This window comes from Peromyscus leucopus, chromosome 4 (genome assembly GCF_004664715.2).
Source record: "Peromyscus leucopus breed LL Stock chromosome 4, UCI_PerLeu_2.1, whole genome shotgun sequence".
Lineage (NCBI taxonomy): Eukaryota > Metazoa > Chordata > Mammalia > Rodentia > Cricetidae > Peromyscus > Peromyscus leucopus.
The window spans coordinates 150095296-150118810 of record NC_051066.1 but is presented as its reverse complement, the minus strand read 5'-3'; the positions used below and the strand labels follow the sequence as shown (position 1 = coordinate 150118810).

At 53.0% G+C, this 23515-nt stretch overlaps 1 protein-coding gene across 1 annotated transcript in view; it reads left to right on the top strand.

Moving 5' to 3' along the window:
- The window catches only part of Prex1 (phosphatidylinositol-3,4,5-trisphosphate dependent Rac exchange factor 1), a 155475-nt gene that overhangs the window by 85286 nt on the left and 46674 nt on the right, over window positions 1–23515 (top strand). Inside the window, exons 6-8 of the mRNA XM_028868545.2 lie at window positions 13736–13897; window positions 17683–17816; window positions 23066–23184. Coding sequence (XP_028724378.1) covers window positions 13736–13897; window positions 17683–17816; window positions 23066–23184 — 415 coding nt within the window. The remainder of the gene's footprint in view (window positions 1–13735; window positions 13898–17682; window positions 17817–23065; window positions 23185–23515) is intronic.

Here is a 23515-nt window from a genome sequence, read left to right as displayed (position 1 = left end):
AGTGGGCAGTCTGGGCCCAGGAGCTGCAGGGGAGCTGGACACCACGAAAAGACACCCTCTGGTTTTGCATCCATACTGGTTGCTAGTGCTCAGGCCGACATACACTGTGGGGTTTAGAGAGAGGATTGCTTTGTCCAGGGCATCTGCTCGTACAACTCGTGAACTCGTGAAGAATGGGGCTTGCGCTTTCGCGAAGCTTTCAAGCAGAGCAAAACCACCACCCAAAACCCCGACCAACCAGAGTGTGTGGAGGGTCTGGTGCTGCCGGCGGAGCCTGGCTGTGCGCTCTGGCCCCGTCAGGAGTCTTGCTGGTCCTGCTTCAGGGCTGGGCTTTGCAGCCGTGGCTGCCTGGGTCTGACTGCAGCTGTGCAGTTTATTAGCCCTGGCTTTTGAGTCAGTCACGCGGTTTCTTATGCCTCAGTTTCTCCTTTGTGACACAGAGCTGGAGACCATAGCGATTCTGGATTTGTTAGGAAGTGAGCGCACACCCCTGCAGCTTCATCGGGAGGGCAGATGAGGCCATCAGGACACCAAGGAAGGGAAAAATGGCTGCCCCAGACTACTAGCTGCTCATTTTAAAGTCTTAACCCTGGCTCCCAAAGTGGCGTGTCTGTTAAAGAAGCATGTTTGGGAGCTGAGTCACCACGGTGCTTGAGGTTGACGCCTGCAGTCCGTGTCAGTTCCCTAAATGGGGCCTGAGAACATTGGTGCCTTCATGGCTCAGTGGCTAGTCTACTTTTCTGGGTTCTAAGCCTTGAACATCTTGACCCTTGAAGAAAAACTCTCACCTGCAGCCCCAGAGCTGAGTTGAACCGTTAACCCCTTGGTTTCTGAGTCTTGACCAAGTCTGGGGTCATAGCAGCTTATAGAGAAGCAGATTCTGTGATCTGTGTCAGTAACTCGGGAGGAAAGACCCATGTGGCCTCGAAGCCTGGCGGACCTGAGACCTGTTCCCTTTTTCTCTAGGGCCTGGGGTTTAGTCCCACAGGGCTCCTGTCCCAGGAAGGTAGAGGCAGCTGGGGCAAACCGCTGGCTGCCTCTGCAGGAAGCACCCACAGGAAGTGGGGAGGTCTGGCCTTGCCCTCTTGACAGCTGTTCACAGTGCTGCTCTTTCCTCTCTCTCCAGCTGTGTGTATCAGGAGCCCGGGGGGCTGCTGGGGACCAGCCAGCAGGGTCTGAGATTCCTGTGTGACATGCATGGTCCCTGACAGACAACCGCTCAGTGTCCCTGCCTTGGCGCCTGCCCGCCCTCCCCTGGAACATTTGTATCAGCAAGCAGCGGGGGGCCGAGAGCCTTTTACATGCTCCTGGGGGGACCTCCTTTGCTCACAGTTTCCAGGGCAGTCTAAAAGATGACCCTGTGTGCGCAGCAGCTGACTCCAGCCCCAGCCTATCCCCTCAGCCATACAGACATGCCCCACAGACGGGCCTCAGTTCTGTGAGCCCCCTTGTTCCCACTGAACTGTCAATGGTGCAGGCTGCAGGCTGGGGAACCTGGGGTGGGGGAGGAATAGGCAAGAGTCAAAGCCTTTTGGGAACAGCCCCAAAAGCTGAACTTGAACATTGCCTAAGAATAGCCAGAACATTCTATTTTGGCTCTTCAGCCCAGGCTCAGGATAGACAGTTGGCATTTTCAGGCTTTATTGAGTTTTCCATCAATGTTTCCAAGGAGATGATTCAGAGCTGGGTGATGCCTTGATATGTAGCAAGCAAGTCCCCAGGGGGAACCCAGCTGATAGTGGCCCTTTGATTGTCCTTGGCTCTTGCTGTGGCCTTGCTCCGTCCTGGCTGTTGACACGGCCCTGGGTCCATAGCTGGACCCACAGACTCTAACCTGGGCCTTGAGTCTTCCAGATCGTGGTGGGTATACAAGCACCGTGGGGTGTCATGTGATGGGCAGGAGGTCCTAGGTGGCCAAGAGGGACCTCGGCCACTAGTTCCTGATCTCCTTTGCTCCTTTTGTCCTGGAGCTCTCGAGTGTGGATGCCGCTGGCTCTATCGTGGCTCTTCGCCCTGTCTCGCTCATGTGTTATCCTCATCCACTGTGACTAACAGGAACCTTACAGTTGTATTCAGAGGTTGAGCCACCCAAACCCAGAGCAAGCCTGCAGTGTTTCCATCCCCCTAGAAGGAGCCCTGTTCTCTGAACAGCGTGTGCCCAACTTAATTTTTCTGGGTGCTTCATACAAACGGAGTCATAAATCTTACCTTTGGGTGTCTGGCTTTTTTCACTTGGCATCATGTACTTCACATTGTTGCCTGGGCTCATGTGGCATTCCCTTTTCACGACAGAGTAGTATTCCCCTGCGAGCTGGGCTGTGCCTTATTGTCTGTTCGCTGGCTGGTGGACATTTTGGAGTGGCACTGCTGTGACCTTCCACAGCTCTTAACACATGCACCCCTGTCCTCCACATGCTGCCTCTCATCTTCCCCAGAATGGCTTCCCTCCCAGCCTGCCTCCTAGCTCCATTCCAGGAATCAGCCACTTCATCCTGGAGGTTTCTCAGGCCAATCCTTGGGTTATCTATGGCCCCCACTCTCCCTCACTGCACTCCAGTTGGTGAAGAGCCCTGTTGGCTCCTCTGGGGAGCCTCTCCTGAGGCTGCTCCAGCTCCAGCGGACCTCCCTGCTTCGCCTCCAACCTCTGCCGCTTGCTTAGCTCCCATCCCTCCTACACCGAAAGCATCTTCTTGTGTTCTCTTGTAGGATCTTCCGGGGGCAAGCCCAGATCACCTTTCAGGGTCCTGCTCCATTTCGTTCCTGCTTCTTTTAGCTGTGTGACAAGGGAGTTTGCTGGACCCCTCTGTGTTTGCCTCCCCAACAGGAATGGAGCTTACGGCCCTGCTTTTCTGTGTGGATTGGACAGTGTGTGGGAGACTTGTGTTGACACCCTGAGTGTGTCACAGTCACATCCAGGGGTATTCTCTGATGCTGTCATGAAGGAAGTTGGTGTGGGATTTTCTTTTTTCCCTCCCAGCTCCTGCTAGATGTCTGTCTGAGATATGATGGAAGCGCCGTGCTTCAGTTTCCTGGTGTTGGTAGTGTGTTAGTTATAGTCACTGCAGAGAGGGTGGATGGAGGAATGGAGGGACCGCTAAGATCCTCCAGTAAACACGTGCTGTTTTGATTGACACAAGGCCTGCTTAACCCTGATCAGCCACACACACAATCACTTTGGCCTGTGTGTGTCACCCTCTAACAGCTGAGCTGTCTTTGTCCTTAGAGTTAAGAAGGTTCTGGAAGCACTAGAAAGGCCATGCTTGCAATTTGATCTGATCATATTACCATAGCTCAGTTGCTTTCTGTTTATTGTGTGTATTATAGGAACTCTCTCTGTTAGTCTGTCTTTCTATATGTCTGTCTGTCCTGGGAACTGAACCCAGGGCTTCCATATGCTAGATAAGCACCTGATCACTGAACTACACCCTGCCCTCTTTATTTTGAGACAGGTTCTTAGTAAGTTGCCCAGGTTGGTCTTGAACTCTCCACCTTCCTTCCTCAGCCTCCCCAGTAGCTGGAGCCTGGTGTGGCCTGTATTTCTTTGTCTTCTGTTCGTCCCCTTGCTGTCATTTCTTCCCATCTCTCTCTAGGATGGTTCTCACGCTGGAGTTGGGGGTTAGTCCCTCTTGTTTCCTGTCCCCCTTTCCTCCAGCTGCAGCTGTCTGAGGGAGTATCACCAGCATCAGGCAGTTTTCCTGTTGTCTCTGGAGCACCACCTCTGTAGTGCCTGGGGCTGTCACCTTTGCGGTGGCTTCCTTGGGAAGCTGGCCCCCCAGTCCCTGACTGGTGGAATCTAGGGTGGTGGTGATCCCTTGACCATGTGCTGTATATAGGGCACATATACAGCAGCCCCCAAATGAGGTGGCGCAGCATGGACCTTGGCTCAGCTGGCTTCTTTTCCACGTGGCACATGGTCCTGTAAGGGGAAGCCACCTTGTCCCCCACTGGTCACTGTCAGGTGGAGACCCAGGTCAGCTCGGGCCCTGCTGACTGGGGGCTGGCTTGGAAGGATGCTGGGGTAAGGTCAGCTGTGTGTCTGCACTGAGCAGACTACCAGCATTGGACCTGAACAGCCAGGACCCCTTACTCCTGCATGGGTGGACCCAGGAGCAGGGGGTCGGCCAGCATCACTATTTCTGTCTCTTTGCTCATCTTGGAGGCTTGGGTTCCCGGATTCCCACAGGGCAGAATTGCTCAAGATATTTGCATAGAGTTTTCATATAGTTTGCTTGTGTCAAGGCTTTCTCTGCTGTGGTGGGCAGCTTTTCAAGTTCTAGAAGTTTTTCACTTCTTGTTTTCTTTTCCCATTTTTCTTTTTTTGGTGTGTGTGTATGTGTGTGTGTGTGTGTGTGTGTGTGTGTGTGTGTGTGTGTGTGTGTGAGAGAGAGAGAGAGAGAGAGAGAGAGAGAGAGAGATGTGTGTTGTTGTGTACTTGTTAGTGTTGGTGTGTGTGTGTGTGTTTGTGTTCACATACATGTGTATGGAGGCCAGAGGTCAATGTCAAATGTCTTCCTCTATTGATCTCCATCTTTATTTTGTAGACCCAGCTGACCTCAAACTTCCTGCCTCTGCCTCCCAAGTGCTGGGAATAAATACATGCATCACCACGCTGGCTCTGATTTTTTTTATGTGAGTGCTGAGGATCCAAACTTGGGTCCTCAGGTTGGTAACTGAGCCATCCCCTTTGGCCTGGTCACTGTTCCATTGCTGTGAGCAGACACCATGACCAAGGCAACCTGGAAAAGAAAGCATTTAACTGAGGGTTTGCTCACAGCTTCTGAGGGTTAGTTCATTATCATCAAGGTGGAGAGTGTGTTGGCAAGCATGGAGAATAGCTGAGAGCTTTGTATCCTGATCTAGGGGGAAGGGGGGAGGGGGAAGGGAGGGGAGAGGGGAAGGGGGAGGGGAGGGGAGAGGGAGAGAGCTTGCAGTGGGCTTTTGAAATCTCAATGCCCACCTCCCAGCGACACACCTCCTCCCACAAGGCCACAGGCCTCCTAATTCTTCCCGAACAGTTCTCTTTGTCCCTGGTGACCGAGCATTCAAATGTATGAGCCAGTGGGGGCCGTTCTCATCCAAACCTCTCCACCCTTAGATGCTCCCCACTTCATCCCACTGTTCTCCTCAGCGTCACTAGAGGGGACCCCAGAACTGCACTGTTTGGAGTGGGCTATGCTCTCTGAGCTAGATAGAAAAGCCTTTGTGAGCAGAGCTTGCGTTGGAAGGCCTGATCTGTAATCAGCCCCAGGAAGTGGGGGTGTTGGCTCTGTCTGGTCTAGCCTGTGGTTGGCACCTCTTTCTTTCTAGGCCCCCCTTTTCTCCGTGGAGATGCTAGCATGACTTCCTCGACCTGTGTCAGCTTTCAGGCGTCTGCCAATGCCAGGGTGTAGCCGTGAAGGGTTTCACTGCATCTTCCAGCGACACTGCAGCTTTGTCTTTACGCTGCAGTTCGATGACTCCATCCCACTAGTGACTGAAAATCCAATTTATCATTTTATGTCATTAACCGCCTCCGCACTTTGAAAACCTGACTTAAACTTGCTTTTTCAGAGTAGAATGGAAAACATCCAGGACTCCTGGCAGGGCCATGGCAAGGCACCCCCAGGCCAGTGTCTCCAGCTGTTTCTCCTTGAAGTTTCCAGCTCAGGGGACCCTTTCCTCAGGTGACTTCCCCTTAGGCACCGCCAGACTCAGGCTCACACTCCCAGGGAACAGAGGAGTTAATCCCTCTGACACTACAAACCTGAGTCTTAGCCAAAGCCCTTGCTGGTAGGAGGCTGGAAGGCTCCGCCTTTGACATGAACCCACAGGGGAGCCTAGCTATAGTGGCCTCTCTGTGACTCCTAGCCCAGGAGAGGGTCAGGAGTGGTGGGCCTGCATGGCTTGTCTGCTCCCCATTCCTCTTCTCCATGCTTTCTCACCCACCCCAGGGAGATGGAGCAAGCAAGCAGTTGCTCACCCGCCACCTGTGCTTGTCCCCCAGCTGGGCCTGGTGTCGGAAACTCATGTTCTGGATTCTACTTTGGGGCAGAATGGAGTGGCTCGGAGTCGTACCTCTCTGTACCATCTTGGCACATGTGACTGCAAAGGGCAGGGGCATGAGGTGGCTTGCAGGAGCCCAGGTCCTCTGCCCTGTTTCCCCCCTTCCAGGAACCCCAGGCCACTCGTGAAACCACACGGGCTGGAGCGGATGCTGGGGAGGGCCACAGCCTGGCTTGTGCGGTGGCCTGTTACCCTTTCTCACCCAGGGCCGGCCTCTTTTAAACACCTTGTAAGAGCGCGACAGGAGGAGACCTATAACCATAGCCAGCAACCGCCAGGTCCCACTTCCTGTCTGTGGCCTTTGGAGGCTCTGCTGATCATGCCTCAGTTTCTTCATTGGGATGGAAGTGCTGGTGACGCTGGTTACGGTGCTGGGTGCACAGCCCGTGCTCTTGGCCGCCACTGTTGTGTGATCCGCAGCTGAACAGCCCCGTTGTTCTTCTTGCTGTAGAGAGACAGCAGTGAATGCGTGACTGTTACCATGGGAGTGATGGCAACGGCGATCAACATTGTGCTCGCTTGGTCTGCGAAGATGCTTACGTTCACTTCTGCATCTGTGGGTGGGCCAGCGGGGGACGTGGCCTGATTTCACTATGAGCACATTCTGCCTCAGAGAGTTGGGTTCACTTGTTCAGGTCACACAGCAGAGAAGGATAGAGGTGGGCTGTCCTGTTTGGCGTCTGTCTCTTGGCAACAGGGTCTGGGAAGCTGTTTGAGTTGTGTGATGCCTAAGAGGCCTGAATCTCTTACTGATGCCTCTAGCGATGGGGTGCTCACCCCTTTATGAGGCAGACCTTTTTCTCATGGCAAGCATACTGGTGTGATTACCCAGCCACTGTCTGCATCTGCTCCCTTGACCCTCTGAACTTCAGCAAGGCCCAGTAGCTTCTTGATCATAGCCCCACCCCCCCCCCCAAAAAAAAAGATGCTTAGCAAATAGCTAAGTACCTCTTTAGGCCCTGTAAGTTCACACAGCTATCTTACTTTGGATGTGGATCCCTGGGTTTTCAGGATGGGAGTCTGTCACCTTGGAAGCTGGTTCTGTTTTAACCCAGAGCAACCTGAATCCACCTGAGTTCTGAATTAGATAGGGAATCCTCACCTTTTAACTCTTGTGGGGGTGGGGTAGGGGTTCCCAGGGTAAACACAGGTGGTTGGGTGTGGGAGCAGCCTCCTTTGTCTGTTGAGCTGTCTTGGTGGCTCCCTTCACCTATTTTATTTTTATTTTTACTTGTGTGTGTGCATGTGAGTGAGGGACAAGATTCCTGGGAGCTGGAGTTACGGGCAGTCGAGTCACCTGATATGGGTGCTGGGAACTGAATTCCGGTTCTTTGGAAGAACAACAAGTGTTCTTAACTGTTCAGCTAGCCCTGCCCCTCACACACTTCACTTATTTTAAAATTAACCTTGTCATTAACCTATGCATCCAAGGTGTGTATGTGGAGGTCAGAAGATGGTCCTGGCAGTCTGCCATCGGTACCTCCCATCTCTTGTTTGAGACCGACTCTCTCACTGGTCTTCCTCACCACGTAGGTTAGGCTAGCTGGCCTGCAGGCTTCCAGGGTCTGCCTGGTCGGTCCCCGTCCCCCCCCCCCCCCCCCCCCCCCCCCCCGTCTCACCATGTCTGGGCTTACAGGTGCACACCACCACGCCTGACTTTTTAGGTGGCTCTGGGGATCCCACTCAGGCAAGTGCTTTACCTACAGAGCATTCTCCCGAGCCCTGGACGGTCCCTTTCTGTTTGGTTGTGGTTTTTGTCTGGTCTGGAAACAGCTCCACTGATTCCTCTTCCCTCTTATTGGATGGTGTCCTTGGGGGACACGATGGCTTTGAACGTGATGAAGCGCAGCGTCACGTTTGTGAGGCTGTTTTACATGTGGCTGTGTCTGGAAACGCATTGCCTGACCTGAGGTGGTGACCAGTGCTTCTTCCTGTGTCCTTCTCTCTCAGGTGTGTGGTCTCGGTTCTTCCATTTGGGGGTCAGCACATTTGGTGTTAGCTTTTAGTGCAGTAGAGGAAGTAGCCTGATTTGGTGCTGTACCAGGATGTGTGGCTGGCCTGATTTGGTGCTGCACCGAGATGTGTGGCTGGCCTGATTTAGTGCTGTACCGGGATGTGTGGCTGGCCTGACTTGGTGCTGCACCGGCATGTGTGGCTGGCCTGATTTGGTGCTGCACCAGCATGTGTGGCTGGCCTGATTGGTGTTGCACCAGCATGTGTGGCTGTCCTGCACCGCTGTTCAGAAGGTTTCTCTTCCCCCAGGAGTGCACAGTGAGGTTGAAAGTGAACAGACTGCTCTTGTGGGTTTCTCTCTCTCCCCCTGCTCAGCTCTCCTCCGCTGCCCTCCTGATCTGCTCTTATGCAGTGTGGTGTTGCCTCCCCACAGCCTGAATAGAGGGCCTGGTGGAAGCAGCGTGTGCCGAGGTTCAGAGGCAGGGATAGCTCCTGGTTCTTGGAGCTTCTTGGAGTGTAGCCAACACTCCCCTGTGACCTGAGACACCCCAAAGTCTGCACTTCCCCCTGCCGCTTGGGCCAGTTACCAGCCTGGCCTTTATGCTTGGTTTCTGTTCCCGTCCTCATTGCTGACCCCAGGCAGTCAGCTGGGACCAGGAACCCACCCTTTTCTTCTTTTGCCTGGGCATTGGCTGCTCTGTAGGGACCCCTCTGAGGAGTGGCTGAATGTCTAGCTCAGGCTACAACAGGAAGGAGACAGCTGCTCTCTGTGAACAAGCTGCTGGCCATTCCGGTCTCCTGAGACTTTGCCGGCCTACCAGAGGGCAGCTGGTACCTGCTTTGTTGTCCTATCCATGAGGAAGCTGGTGGCCCAAGTTCAGATCCCAGCCCCTCCTCCCCCCTGGCTGGGGCTACCACAGTCTCCTTTGTTAGACAGTCTGGGACCTGTCTCTCAAGCTCAGCCGGGGGACTCTGGGGGTGCTCCATGCCATTTTCACCATCCCTGGCTTTCTAGTAGGGGGTGATGCAGAAGGAAGGAGGGATCGCCTGAGTCCATCCAGGTAGTGCGCAAAGCCACCCTGGGATCCAGTAAGGAGAGCCAGGAGACATGGACTGTGAACACAGGAAACAGAGTGCATGGTGGCAGAGCCCGGGCTGTCTGGGGGGGTGGCTGGAAGTTCCTCTGATGCTGTGACCTGACAGGCACTGCCACCTCAGCACCGTCTCCACCACTGCTGGCCCAGACGTCTCCTCCACGTCTCCCACACCACACCTAGTGAGTGGCTGGAATCTTTGAGACCAGCCTGAGGTCAGTTGGGGGAGTGCTGGCCTAACATTCAGGAAGCCCTTAGCACTGCATAAACAGAGCATGGTGGCACCTGCCCCTAATCCCAGCTCCCAGGACACAGAGGCAGGAGGATGAGGAGTTTAAGGTTCCCCACCTACAGAGTGATCTGGAAGCTAGCTTGGGCAACCTGAGGCCATGTTTCTGGAAAACACAGCCCGGCCTTGCCCATGTCTGAAGTGAGCTGATGGAAGCTGGGTCCTGGGTCGAGAACTGGCTGGATGCTTTTTGTCCTCTGTCCTGTGTCCTCTGAAGGAGAGGCCTATTCGTTTATTTATCTCTCAGTCCAGGGGATCGAACCCAGGGTGAGCCTTGAGTCTGTTTGGCAAATGGTTACCACTGAGCCACACTTACGCCCCAAGAGGTGGTCCCCCCCCATTTCACTGTGAAAACGGGGGCAGCAATTGTGTCTGTGGCCACCTCTGCCACCTGCCTGTCTCCCTGTGCTCTCCTGTGGTCCCCCCCCAAGTCACCTACCGTTCCTTGTCATGCCCAGTGTCTTTCCGACCTCACTCCCTTTGCGCCTGCTCTTCTGTCTGTCTGTCTGCCACGTTGTTCCCTCAGCGTGTGACCTCCCGGTTCCAAGTTCATTTCCTGATGTCCATTCTGGCTCCTCACAGTGTTTCTCACTGCTGGCCATTGTAGCAGAGACTTGATTTCCCTTTGCTCTTTGGGCTCTGTTGTCTGTGTTAGGCTGGGATACCCGGCGGACTAGATTGTTTTTTATTTTTATTTTTTTTCTGTTTTCTTGTGTATTCAAATTCTGACTTCAAGGACACTCAGATGATACCCAAAAAATGAATATATGAATGAGTGAGTGAGTGAAGAAATGAACATCTTAGTTACCTTTTTTGTCAATGGAATGAAATATCTGACAGAATCAGCTTAAGGGGGAAGGGGTTGTTATGGTTCATGGCTTTAGGGTACGGTGGGGTGGCTGGTCTGTGTGTATGTTTTAGGGTACAGTCCATCAGGACGGTGGGGTGGCTGGTCTCTGTGTGTGTTTTAGGGTACAGTCCATCAGGACGGTGGGGTGGCTGGTCTCTGTGTGTGTTTTAGGGTACAGTCCATCAGGACGGTGGGGTGGCTGGTCTCTGTGTGTGTTTTTAGGGTACAGTCCATCAGGACGGTGGGGTGGCTGGTCTCTGTGTGTGTTTTAGGGTACAGTCCATCAGGACGGTGGGGTGGCTGGTCTCTGTGTGTGTTTTAGGGTACAGTCCATCAGGACGGTGGGGTGGCTGGTCTCTGTGTGTGTTTTAGGGTACAGTCCATCAGGACGGTGGGGTGGCTGGTCTCTGTGTGTGTTTTAGGGTACAGTCCATCAGGACGGTGGGGTGGCTGGTCTCTGTGTGTGTTTTAGGGTACAGTCCATCAGGACGGTGGGGTGGCTGGTCTCTGTGTGTGTTTTAGGGTACAGTCCATCAGGACGGTGGGTGGCTGGTCTCTGTGTGTGTTTTAGGGTACAGTCCATCAGGACGGTGGGGTGGCTGGTCTCTGTGTGTGTTTTAGGGTACAGTCCATCAGGACGGTGGGGTGGCTGGTCTCTGTGTGTGTTTTAGGGTACAGTCCATCAGGACGGTGGGGTGGCTGGTCTCTGTGTGTGTTTTAGGGTACAGTCCATCAGGACGGTGGGGTGGCTGGTCTCTGTGTGTGTTTCAGGGTACAGTCCATCAGGACGGTGGGGTGGCTGGTCTCTGTGTGTGTTTTAGGGTACAGTCCATCAGGACGGTGGGGTGGCTGGTCTCTGTGTGTGTTTTAGGGTACAGTCCATCAGGACGGTGGGTGCTGGTCTCTGTGTGTTTTTGGTCAGTCCATCAGGACGGTGGGGTGGCTGTCTCTGTGTGTTTTAGGGTACAGTCCATCAGGACGGTGGGGTGGCTGGTCTCTGTGTGTGTTTTAGGGTACAGTCCATCAGGACGGTGGGGTGGCTGGTCTCTGTGTGTGTTTAGGGTACAGTCCATCAGGACGGTGGGGTGGCTGGTCTGTGTGTGTTTTAGGGTACAGTCCATCAGGACGGTGGGTGGCTGGTCTCTGTGTGTTTTAGGGTACAGTCCATCAGGACGGTGGGGTGGCTGGTCTCTGTGTGTGTTTTAGGGTACAGTCCATCAGGACGGTGGGGTGGCTGGTCTCTGTGTGTGTTTTAGGGTACAGTCCATCAGGACGGTGGGGTGGCTGGTCTCTGTGTGTTAGGGTACAGTCCATCAGATGGTGCTGGTCTCTGTGTGTGTTTAGGGTACAGTCCATCAGGACGGTGGTGGCTGGTCTCTGTGTGTGTTTTAGGGTACAGTCCATCAGGACGGTGGGGTGGCTGGTCTCTGTGTGTGTTTTAGGGTACAGTCATCAGACGGTGGGTGGCTGGTCTCTGTGTGTGTTTCAGGGTACAGTCCATCAGGACGTGGGGGTGGCTGGTGTCTGTGTGTGTGTTTGGGTACAGTCCATCAGGACGGTGGGGTGGTGGTCTCTGTGTGTGTTTTAGGGTTCAGTCATTCAGGACTGCTGGTCTCTGTGTGTTTTAGGTACAGTCATCAGGACGGTGGGGTGGCTGGTCTCTGTGTGTTTTAGGGTACAGTCCATCAGGACGGTGGTGGCTGGTCTCTGTGTGTTTTAGGGTTACAGTCCATCAGGAGGTGGGTGGCTGGTCTCTGTGTGTGTTTAGGTACAGTCCATCAGGACGGTGGGGTGGCTGGTCTCTGTGTGTGTTTTAGGGTACAGTCCATCAGGACGGTGGGGTGGCTGGTCTCTGTGTGTTTTAGGGTACAGTCCATCAGGACGGTGGGGTGGCTGGTCTCTGTGTGTGTTTTAGGGTACAGTCCATCAGGACGGTGGGGTGGCTGGTCTCTGTGTGTGTTTTAGGGTACAGTCCATCAGGACGGTGGGGTGGCTGGTCTCTGTGTGTGTTTTAGGGTACAGTCCATCAGGACGGTGGGGTGGCTGGTCTCTGTGTGTGTTTTAGGGTACAGTCCATCAGGACGGTGGGTGGCTGGTCTCTGTGTGTGTTTTAGGTACAGTCCATCAGGACGGTGGGGTGGCTGGTCTCTGTGTGTTTTGGTACAGTCCTCAGGTGTGCTGTCTTGTGTGTTTTAGGGTACAGTCCATCAGGACGGTGGGGTGGCTGGTCTCTGTGTGTGTTTTAGGGTACAGTCCATCAGGACGGTGGGGTGGCTGGTCTCTGTGTGTGTTTTAGGGTACAGTCCATCAGGACGGTGGGTGGCTGGTCTCTGTGTGTGTTTTAGGGTACAGTCCATCAGGACGGTGGGATGGCTGGTCTCTGTGTGTGTTTTAGGGTACAGTCCATCAGGACGGTGGGGTGGCTGGTCTCTGTGTGTGTTTTAGGGTACAGTCCATCAGGACGGTGGGGTGGCTGGTCTCTGTGTGTGTTTTAGGGTACAGTCCATCAGGACGGTGGGGTGGCTGGTCTCTGTGTGTGTTTTAGGGTACAGTCCATCAGGACGGTGGGATGGCTGGTCTCTGTGTGTGTTTTAGGGTACAGTCCATCAGGACGGTGGGGTGGCTGGTCTCTGTGTGTGTTTTTAGGGTACAGTCCATCAGGACGGTGGGGTGGCTGGTCTCTGTGTGTGTTTTAGGGTACAGTCCATCAGGACGGTGGGGTGGCTGGTCTCTGTGTGTGTTTTAGGGTACAGTCCATCAGGACGGTGGGGTGGCTGGTCTCTGTGTGTGTTTCAGGGTACAGTCCATCAGGACGGTGGGGTGGCTGGTCTCTGTGTGTGTTTTAGGGTACAGTCCATCAGGACGGTGGGGTGGCTGGTCTCTGTGTGTTTTAGGGTTCAGTCCATCAGGACGGTGGGGTGGCTGGTCTCTGTGTGTTTTAGGGTTCAGTCCATCAGGACGGTGGGGTGGCTGGTCTCTGTGTGTGTTTTAGGGTACAGTCCATCAGGACGGTGGGGTGGCTGGTCTCTGTGTGTGTTTCAGGGTACAGTCCATCAGGACGGTGGGGTGGCTGGTCTCTGTGTGTGTTTTAGGGTACAGACCATCAGGACGGTGGGGTGGCTGGTCTCTGTGTGTTTTTGGGGTGGCTGGTCTCTGTGTGTGTTTTAGGGTACAGTCCATCAGGACGGTGGGGTGGCTGGTCTCTGTGTGTCTGCAGTCAGGAAGCAGACCAAAGCGGAGCTGGTGCTCAGCTACCTTTCTCCTTTTGTTCTGTGGGATGGCACCACCCGTATTCTGGGCTGACCCACCCCGTTAAACCTCTCTGGAAACACCTTCGTAGACACTCAGAGATGTATCTTCTAGGTGACCCCAAGTCCAGTTACGTCACTGTGAAGACTGACATTCGCATGACTGCGCCAGCCCAGCCTATCAGCATGCTGGTTGACATGGCTCCACCTCTCGCCAGCATGGACTCACTTCCCCCTTTCCTGCTCTTTCCCACACTAGGAGCTGGCCAAGAGGACCCCTGGCAAGCACCCTGACCACCCCGCGGTGCAGAGTGCCCTGCAGGCCATGAAGACAGTTTGCTCCAACATCAATGAGACCAAGAGGCAGATGGAGAAGCTGGAGGCGCTGGAGCAGCTGCAGTCTCACATAGAGGGCTGGGAGGTATGAGGGCAGGAGGGCCTGGGCTGAGGTGGCTGGCCCCGCTCGCAGTGCAGGTCACAGCCTGGTGCTTTTGTTTGGCCTGCCCTGTGTTTGCTTGCAAGTGGTTTAGTTGACTTTCAATGAAACATAAAAGCTCAGATTTCAGATTTCTGTAGGCAGATCGGTAGCACTGCTGTCGCAAGCAGCCGCCACTGAGTCTCCATTTCCTGAGCCCCACCCCGTGGGCCACACCCCCTCACCAGGTGTGCTGTGCTTCTCCTACCTGCTGCCTACAGGCCTTGGAGCTTCTGCTGCCAGCATCAAGGCCGCATTTACATATCTGAATTCATCTCTTTTCCTGTTGCTATGACAATACCTGACGAGAACCTCTGAAGGGAGGAAGGTTTATGGTGCTCACAGTTGGAGGTGCGGTCCATTGTGGTAGAGAAGTCATGGGCAGGAGCATCCCATGGCTGGTCACACTCACAGGAAGCAAGGAGAGATGATGCTACAGCTCCCTTCTCCTCCATCCTCAGCCTGGGACACCAGCTCAGGAGGTGACACCACCCGCATGGAAGGTGGATCTTCACACCTTAGTAAACATAATCTAGAAACTCCCTCACAGACATGCTGGAAGTCTAGAGGGGATTCTGGATCCCATCAGGTTGACATTGTCAGCCTTCCACACTACCCCAGGTCAGGACTCTGGCTTGACAGACACATCCTTGCTAGGTGAGTGACTTTGGGCACCTGTTTTTAACTTCTCTGACCCTGGAATCCCATTCTTCATCTGCATCAGTAACAGGTGGTGTTTCCCTGCTCTCAGGATTGTTAGTGGGAAGGATAACCCCAGAGTGTATATAACTGACTTTCTTATCGTGTGTGTGTGTGTGTGTGTGTGTGTGTGTGTGTGTGTGTGCAGTGTGCCACAGCATATGTATAGAAGAAGTCAGAGGACAACTTGTGGGAGTCGATTCATTTCCTTCCACTGTGTGGGACCTGGGCATTGAACTCAGATCATCAGGCTTGGCAGCAAGCTCCTTTACCCATTGAGTCATCCCTTCAGCCAGTGACCAAATGACTTTCTTAACCCTCACCTCTTACTTCCCTTATTGAAAGTTTCCTCTGTGTCTATAGAAAGACAATGGAAAAATACAACTGACTAGGAAAGGCCAGCTCAGCTGGAGTGAGAGATTAAGAGCTGAGATGAAAGGTCCTGGGACAGACCCTCCCGCCTCCCCCACCAGGCCCTGGGTGGCCCTGGATGTCTGGGATTTAGTATTCTTTTCCTGTACTCCCCCAGCCCGGGTTGAGGGCCCAGCTGCAGAGAAGACTGGGGCTTTGTTCAGAGAATGCGGGTGACATGTCCCCTGCACTTTTCCTTCACTGGCCATCTTCTCTGTGAGAGCCCAGCTCCCAGACTCCCTTGCAGACAGACTTTGGAATGGGCTTTAAGGTTTGGCCTCGATCAAGTTAGAAGGAGGGAGAGAAAAGACTCCCACTTGTGTGGAGAGGGGCCGCCCCAGGAGGGTCTGGTTTTCTGTGGCAGCAGCAGAGCGTGCCCCCCCCCCCCAGCTTCCTGGGCAGGGAGGTGCAGTCGCTGGCCTGAGTGGGTAGGTCGGTGTGTTCAGTGGGCAAGATAAGGCAGCCGACCTGACCTGGCATCTGGCTCCTTTGGCTGTGGGGGCCGCACATGGCTTTGCCTGAAGCACAGGCCCTGAGCTCCCTGGAGCATCTAGGCACACACTGGCATATACTGGCTGCCGTGGGGCCGTGGGGTGGGGGGCAGCACCAAGCGGCACACATTGCAGCTCATGGGCAGTGCATGGGAGGCTGTGTGGCCAGTAGCCATCCAGGCTGGTGGCTGTGATCCAATGGGGCTCTTTCCTTCCTGTGCCTTGGGCATGTCTGCACCAGTGTCTTTTCCTAACTCCGATGGCTGTCCCTTACCTGTAGAAAGAGATGGAGAAGGGAGGGGAGAGACTGGAAGGTAGTGACGCATCCCCTGCTGCTCGGCATGATTAGGTCGCTTGACCATGCTTGGCGCTCAAGAAGCTGGGAAATGTAGTTCATTGGTCAGGCAGCCAGTGCCTGCGAAACTCCCTCCCCAAGATGCGCTGAGGGGAGCGAGGACTTGGGCTGCCTCGCGGGTGTTCTGTACTTGCCATGGTTCTGTCCAGCTCCCTCTCCTCAGCTCTTTGGATCTGTGTGTCCGGGCCTAGCCCTCGCAGGACTCCACACAGACCCACTAGGTGCTGGCTCTGTTGCTAGCAGGCATTTCCTAGTTCCTGTGTTTGCCCCTCCTTAACATCTTTCCTCCATTCTCTGCCCCAAATCTGACACTGCTCAGTCAGCCTCATGCACACCCTCTGTGTCGGCCGCACCAACATGGGGCACTCATCCCACAGCCCTGTTGATGCCAGAGGCTATCCCCCTCTGCGCCCACAGCCTTCAGTGGACCTGGCACTCCCATAGTCCTGCCCTGACGGTCCCCACGTGGCATCTGTTGAGCCCCTGCTGCACCCTGGGGAAGGTTGCTAGGTGCTGGCAACCTCCCCACACATGCCTGATAGAAATGGCCTTGTCCTTACAGAAGTGTGCTGCTCTTGTAGGGAAGACTTGACAAGCCACCCTGCAAACAAATGACAGGACACTCAGACAAAACCCAACCCCCGCAGGAGCAGATGCTGGCCCCCGGGCCTGCCATTAGCCATGTGAATTGGTGTCTCCGCCCCCTGCACCCCTAAGTGTCTCCTGTAAAAGGACATGCAGTCCACTGACAGCGCTGGCCCACACGGCCATCCATCAGATCGCGTTGACTTTCCGTCTGCTGAGAGATTTGCTGTGGGGGCCCATAGGGATTTCGGGGTGTGGAGGAAAGAGTGCTCGGTGGCTGGCGCTGTCAGTTTGACAGAGTCTGGAGTCACCTAGGAGACAGGCCTCCAGGTTTGTCTGTGAGGAAGTACTTAGCCTCTGGGCATGCCTCTAAGGGTCATTTTGGTTACATTAATGGATGTGGGGAGGTCTGTCTTAGCTGTGGCAGGGCCATTCTCTGGCTGGGGCCCTGGACTATACAGATGGGGAAGAGAGCTAAACAGCAGCATGTATTCATGGCTCTCTATGTAGTTGGTTGTGGGTTTTTTTTTTTTACTCTTTAGGAGCCACCCAGCTCCCACATAAATACATGGAGATAGATTTATTCTTTATTATGAATGCCCAGCTTTAGCTTGGCTTGGTTTTTTTTTTTATTTTTTATTTTTTTATTTTTTTTAAATATTTGTTTATTTATTTATTATGTATACAGTGCTCTATCTGCATGTACACCTGCAGACCAGAAGACGGCAACAGATCTCATTACAGGTAGTTGTGAGCCACCATGTGGTTGCTGGGAATTGAACTCAGGACCTCTGGAAGAACAAGTAGTGCTCTTAACCGCTGAGCCATCCCTCCAGCCCCCTTTTTTTTTTTTTTTTATTTTTTATTTATTTATTTTTTTTTTGCCAGCTTTTCTTAAATTATCCTGTCTACCATTTGCCTCTGGACTTTTACCTTTCTCTATTTCTGTGTGTCTTTTCTTTCCTTCTTATTCCATGGCTGGTTGTGTGGTTGGGTGATTGGCCCCTAGCCTCTTCCTCTCCTCCTTTTCTTGCTCCTGCTGTCATGACCACCCTGCCATGATGGACTGTGACCTTGAACTATGGAGCAGAAATCAGCCCTTTCTCCCTGGAGTAGCTCTTGTCCTGTGCAGCAGGAAAGGAGCTAGAACAGGTGTGTTCTTGCTGCTCATTCCTGCCCTCCATCCCCAGGGCTCTAACCTCACGGACATCTGCACCCAGCTCCTCCTGCAGGGCACTCTGCTGAAGATCTCCGCAGGCAACATCCAGGAGAGATCCTTCTTCCTCTTTGACAACCTGCTTGTCTACTGCAAGCGGAAATCCAGGTGAGCTGCTGGGGCTGGGCCAGGCTGCCCAGGAGGCTGCGGCAGGGCCTGGCTGCCATGGTAAGCTGCTGGGGTTGGACCAGGCTGCCCAAGTGATCTGCTGGGGCAGGCCTGTGCTAAATGCACCCTTTTTCCACGTGACACCTAGGGCTTGTCACATCTTTCTCTTGGCTTAGCTTTTTCTACTGAGTATTTAGGGAGTTATTCTAAACCAATGTATAGTATAAGCTGAATATGCTAATTTAAATTTTCTAGTAACTACATTAAAGAAAAATAAAAAGAAACAGGTGAACTGGAGCTTAGTAGTGAATTCAACCTAAGATGCTCACATGTTTTATTTAATTATGATTATATGTAACTATAAACAATTTTTGAAAAGTAATAAGGAAATGTTTTGCCATATGTTTTAATATTCAGTCTTTGAAGTGGTTCCTATATTAGCTTTATGCCACAGTGGGTCCCAGTCTTATTTCCCTTGTGACTTGGGAACACTGCATCAAACAGCTCTGGATGATTTGGAAGCTCAGCAGCATCCTGAGAGTCTGAGGTCCTGGGGTGCAGAGAGGGGAGGGAGAAAGCTCTCACTGCTGGGCTGGAGGAGGAAAGAACGGCTCATCAGCTCTTCACATCCCTCACGGAGCCCCTTGTCCTCTGGGGGGCCCAGGAGTGAGTGGACAGGTGACATACTTATGTGTGGTTAGAATGTCAAGTGGGGTGTGGGGGACACAGGAGGAAGGATGGAGAGGCAGCTGGAGGCTTGGCTGGTGAATGGATAGTGAGGGAGGAGGGGAGAGGATGAGGGAGGAATACGGTGATGAGGAATCTGTTGGGCCTGGAGATGAAGGAGGAGGGAGTGGGTGAGGAACTTCTTGAGCCTGGGGATGAGGGAGGGGCTAGAAGAGGGAGGTTGGAGGGGATGAAGAAATGGATGAGGAGTTTGTTGAGCCTGGGGATGAGGGCGTAGACAAGGCTGGAGGTGAAAAGGGAAGTGAGCAGAGAAAAGAAGTGCAGGATTGGTGGCTGAGTGGTTAGAGCTTAGGGGGTGGTTGGCTAGAGTGTGCACTGGGGAGTTGGCAGGTATGGGTGCTGAGCTGGTGGTGGCTGTGGAGGCAGGTGCAGGTTTGTGGGGATAGATGATGGAGTGGGGTCTGAGCATCAGGTTTGCTGGTGGCTGGGTAGCTGACTGGATGGTTCACTAATAGGGTAGGTATGGGGAGGTCAAGGCTTGGTGGGTGATGGTTATCTGGGTCACATGTGTGTGGAAGGTAGGGTTGGGTTGATGGTTGCCAAGGTCATTGACTGGTGTTGAAGGGGGCATGGCTGGCTCACCAAATGCACCGTGGATGAGTGATGGCGAGAGGGTGATGGACAGAGGATGCCTGCCTGTGGTAGTGTTGCTCAGTAGGCCTTGGGTAATCTTAGCAGCCAGTGTCCCCTGCTTAAATTCTATTTCCTGTTGAGTTGTCCCAAGAGTGAAACAGTAACCTTCCAGAGGCTTCTCCATGCCTTGATCTGACCAAGGCTGGAGTGGACTCACTCCATTGTGGCTTTGTTGTCTCAGAGCGTCAGTTTCCAGTTTCCTTGTCTGTTCCCAGCTCCTAAGGCTGGGTGGGAAAGCTGGCCACAGGGGCTGGGTGCCCCTTCCATATGATTGTGCGGCCTCAGTCTCCTCTTCTATAGCGGGCCATGTCCGTCCTCTGATGTTTGGTTCAGAGTTTGGTCGCTTCTCCATCTCTACATTTTCTCCTATGCCTCAGTTTTCTTGTCTGTAAAACAGTGGACTCGACTGAATGTACCTCACAGGGTCTTTGTGGAGGTGAGGGTGATAAGTGCCTAGTGCATGAAGTTGGGGCTGGTGGCTGCTGCCATCCCTGTGGACCCCACACTCACTCTTTTGGTTCTTGGTGGCACCCGTGGGCAGCCGCAGGGCACAGAGGTTTGTATTGTCCACCCTTCTTGTTTTGGGGGTTGGTCCTTCTTGCCACAGGCTTCGGCTTCCCATTGTGTCATCTCCCAAGTGTAGATATTCAGCCTGCCTTTCCTCCAGGTGTTCTGCTTGCTCTGTAAGGATCTCTTTTGCTGTCTCGTGTCTCCTGTCTTGCTGGGGTCACCCCCAGAGGCCTCCTTTGACAGTCCTAAGGCTGCTGTGAAATGTCAGCCCCAGCCCTTCCCTGTCCTGGCTGTTGGAGGCAGGCATTTCTCCCAGAGCACTAGGGGTTGGGAAACAGAGTCCCTTCAGCACTCTGTGGACAGCTCCCAGCTGCTGCCTGTGCTTGCCCAGCCCCTGGCTTGCCTGCCATGTCCTTCTTCCTCTGTGTCACCTACCCTAGGAGGAACACTTATTGCCCCCATCTTGGCTCCTGCGGGGGCTATCTCTGGCTTTTCTGTGTCCACTCTAAGCTCTCCAAAGGCCACTCCCTCCCTAGTGACAGAGGGAGCTGGCCCATGGGAAAGGGCACACCTGTCTCCTGAGAGGGCCAGGCACCAGGCCGGTGTCCAGCATCTAGATTAACAGCCAGAAGGCTGGGTGCGTGAGGGCAGGGTCAGGTGCTGGTGGATGGAGCCTGACTGACTGGAGTGGCTGCAGGAAGCACACGATGTAGCCAGCAAGGCGGCCGCTGGCTCTCTTGGTCCCTGTCTGGGATGTGGGTGGAACGGTCTGACATAGAGTGCTCTTGCCACCAAAGGAGAAAGGGGTCATTCTAAAAGTCAGCCCTTTCCGTTACAGAAGGGGAAACTGAGGCCTCGTAGCTGCCTGCTCTGTTCTGAGAGGCCAGGGTCATAGTGGTTGAAAGTACCCAGGCCCTGGCCCTGCTGCGGCTCCGTGACTCCGGATGAATGCTGTTTTTGTGTCTGTTATGTAGGCTGAAGCACCGTTGTCCTGTGGGTATGCTTTACAGAGTGAGCAGGCCTGTCTAGGCACCGCTGTGAAGTGGCTGGGGCGTGCCAGGCTCATGAGTGAGAAGTAGGAGACCATTCCTGTTTGGTTTCCCTTGGATATTTTGCACACAACACACATGTGTCTGAGTTGGACTTGTCTTCTTGTCCACATTCCTGTCCCAAACCTTTGTCTCCTCAGCTCTTCCTCATTCCCAGAAGTGACATCAAAATCTCTGTCAGTTAGGGTTTTCTGAGACACAGACCTGATAGGATGTGTGTATGTGTGCCTAGTGCACCTGCACACTCACAGACATAAACACACACTCATGCACACAGGCAGATAACCATGCACAAATTGATGCATAGCCATACACATGTACATCTATACATTCCCATACATTTTTGTATCTGCATACACAAACATGCATACACATGTAGTTACATACAACATGCACATGTTCATACATATATGTATACACATGCATTCCTACACATTAGTGTACCTGCATACACAGGTGTGCACACAGGAATACGTACGTACATGCACGCACATGCATACCCATGCATACATGGAAGCAGGAGGGTGAACTTTGTTGTATATACAAATACACATATGCTTATAGATTTATAATAAAGAGTCCAGACAGCCAGTGCCTGAGGAAGCACATGGTTCCTCTAACTCTTACACAGCCTGTCCCTCATTACAGGCTCAGGGAGCCTGAGTCTGGCAGACACACTCTTCCATCCCCTGCTGCTCCAGCCCTCACCACTCAACTCCCACATGCAGCAGGAGCCCAGGTCTCCCCACATACAGCTGCATTCTCAGGGAGGTCTGGCCCTCCTGTGGTCCAGGGGCCTCGGTCTACTCTGCACACACATACTGTTTCATTTACCCAGCTGCAGGAAGTTTGTCTCAGGTAGAGAGGTCTGGCCATAGTCCTAGCTGGCTCTGGGTAAGGATAGTTCACCTCTGTGGATCAAGGAGGTTCAGAGGGCCTTTGCTGTGATTGGTGTTTCTTTTCTGTGCCCTGTAGCCCCTCTCTCAAGAGAAGATAAGTTCCCCAAGATTTCATGTGCACCCCTGTGGCCCAGCACCTAGCAAAGTGCCTGGCACCTGGCAGCCATTTCCAAGTACTTATTGAATGTATTGCCCCTCACTTGATTCCCTGCCCATAGAAAGCCTTGCCAGATGTTTGATATTTTAATTTGTTTGGTTAACTGTAACAAAATGACAAAAACTGGGTATCTTAAAGGATACATTTTTTTTTCAACTTAATGCAACCTAAGAAGTCCAAGAGTAAGGCACCAGGAGATGGGCTCAGCTTCCTTCTGCTTTCTGTTGTGTTCCGGCATGGTGCGAGGGGGAAGGTGTCTCTTTGAGGCCTTTTTGTAAAAGACACTAATCCCATTCACGTGATACCACCAACCTCTGTGATCTAACCGCCTCACCCCCCAACTCTTAACACCAGGGCTTAGAAGTCAGCAGATGAATGTGAAGGGTACCATGTTCAGACTGTAGCAATGACTGAATGTGTGGGCAACAAAATCCACTGAATGAAAGCATGAGTCTGGGTAGGTGGGTGATGGATGCGTGAATAGATGGATGAGAGGGGTGGGTAGTTGGATTGGAAGGTAGGTAGATAGATGAATGGGTGTATGGGTGAATGGGAGAGTGAATGTATGGATAGGTGGTTAATGAGGTGGCTGGATGAATGAATGAATGAATTCTTGGGTAGAGGGATAGATGAATGGTATTTGGATGGGTGGATAGATTATAGATAGATGGTTAATAAATGGTTGGTTAATAGATGGTTGAGTAGATGGTGGGTAGATGGGTGGGTGTGTAAGTCAGTAGATGGTTGATGGATCATGGATAGATAAATGGGGTGTGTGTGTGTGTGTGTGTGTGTGTGTGTGTTTGTGTGTGTGTGTGTCTGTGTGTATGATGGTTGTATGGATGGTGGATGAATGGATAGTAGATAAGTGGATTGTAGATGAGAGGTAGATGGTAGGTAGATGGGTAGATGGATGATGAGCGGGTGGATGGATGATTGCCTCTCCCAAGTCCTTCTATCCTGGTTTCAGTTTGGGAGGTAGCATCTGTTAGAAACCAGTGGCCCCCTCCTGCTTGCTAGCCTGGTCTCCCATGCGGTCCCCATTAGCAGAAGAGCTGATCTGTGAGGTCAACAAAGCTATTAACCTATTTTTCAGATGAGGAACCATGATGAGCAGAGAAGAAACTCCCTCGGTTGCCTGCCCACCAGCAGACACCATGTTCCTCACTCTAGCCCAGAGCTCTTCTCTATCCCTGGGTGCCCCTCTGTGTTGCTGTCCCTTGTAGGGGATGCTGACTCCCCATTGTCTTTCAGGGTCACTGGGAGCAAGAAATCTACCAAGAGGACCAAGTCTATCAATGGTTCCCTGTACATCTTCAGGGGTCGGATCAACACTGAAGTCATGGAAGTGGAGAATGTGGAGGATGGGACAGGTGGGCCCCGCCCCTCTCTGCTAACCCCTCCCTGCCTGCCCTGGTGTTCTCTGTGTTACGTATAATTTTTCTTGTACTGTTGAATGTAACCTGAAGAAAAGCACTAGGACCTAGTCAAGTAAAGCCCTGGAGATGAGAACTGAGAACAGTGTAACCCAGCACCCCACCACCACTACCACCAAGTGACTTCTGTCTACATTAATTTTTTTTTCATTTTATTTTTATTTTATGTGTATGAGTGTTTTGCCTGTCTATATATCTGTATGCGCCGTGTTGTGTGTGCAGTGCTCATGGAGACCAGAGGAGGGCATTGGATCACCTGGAACTGGAG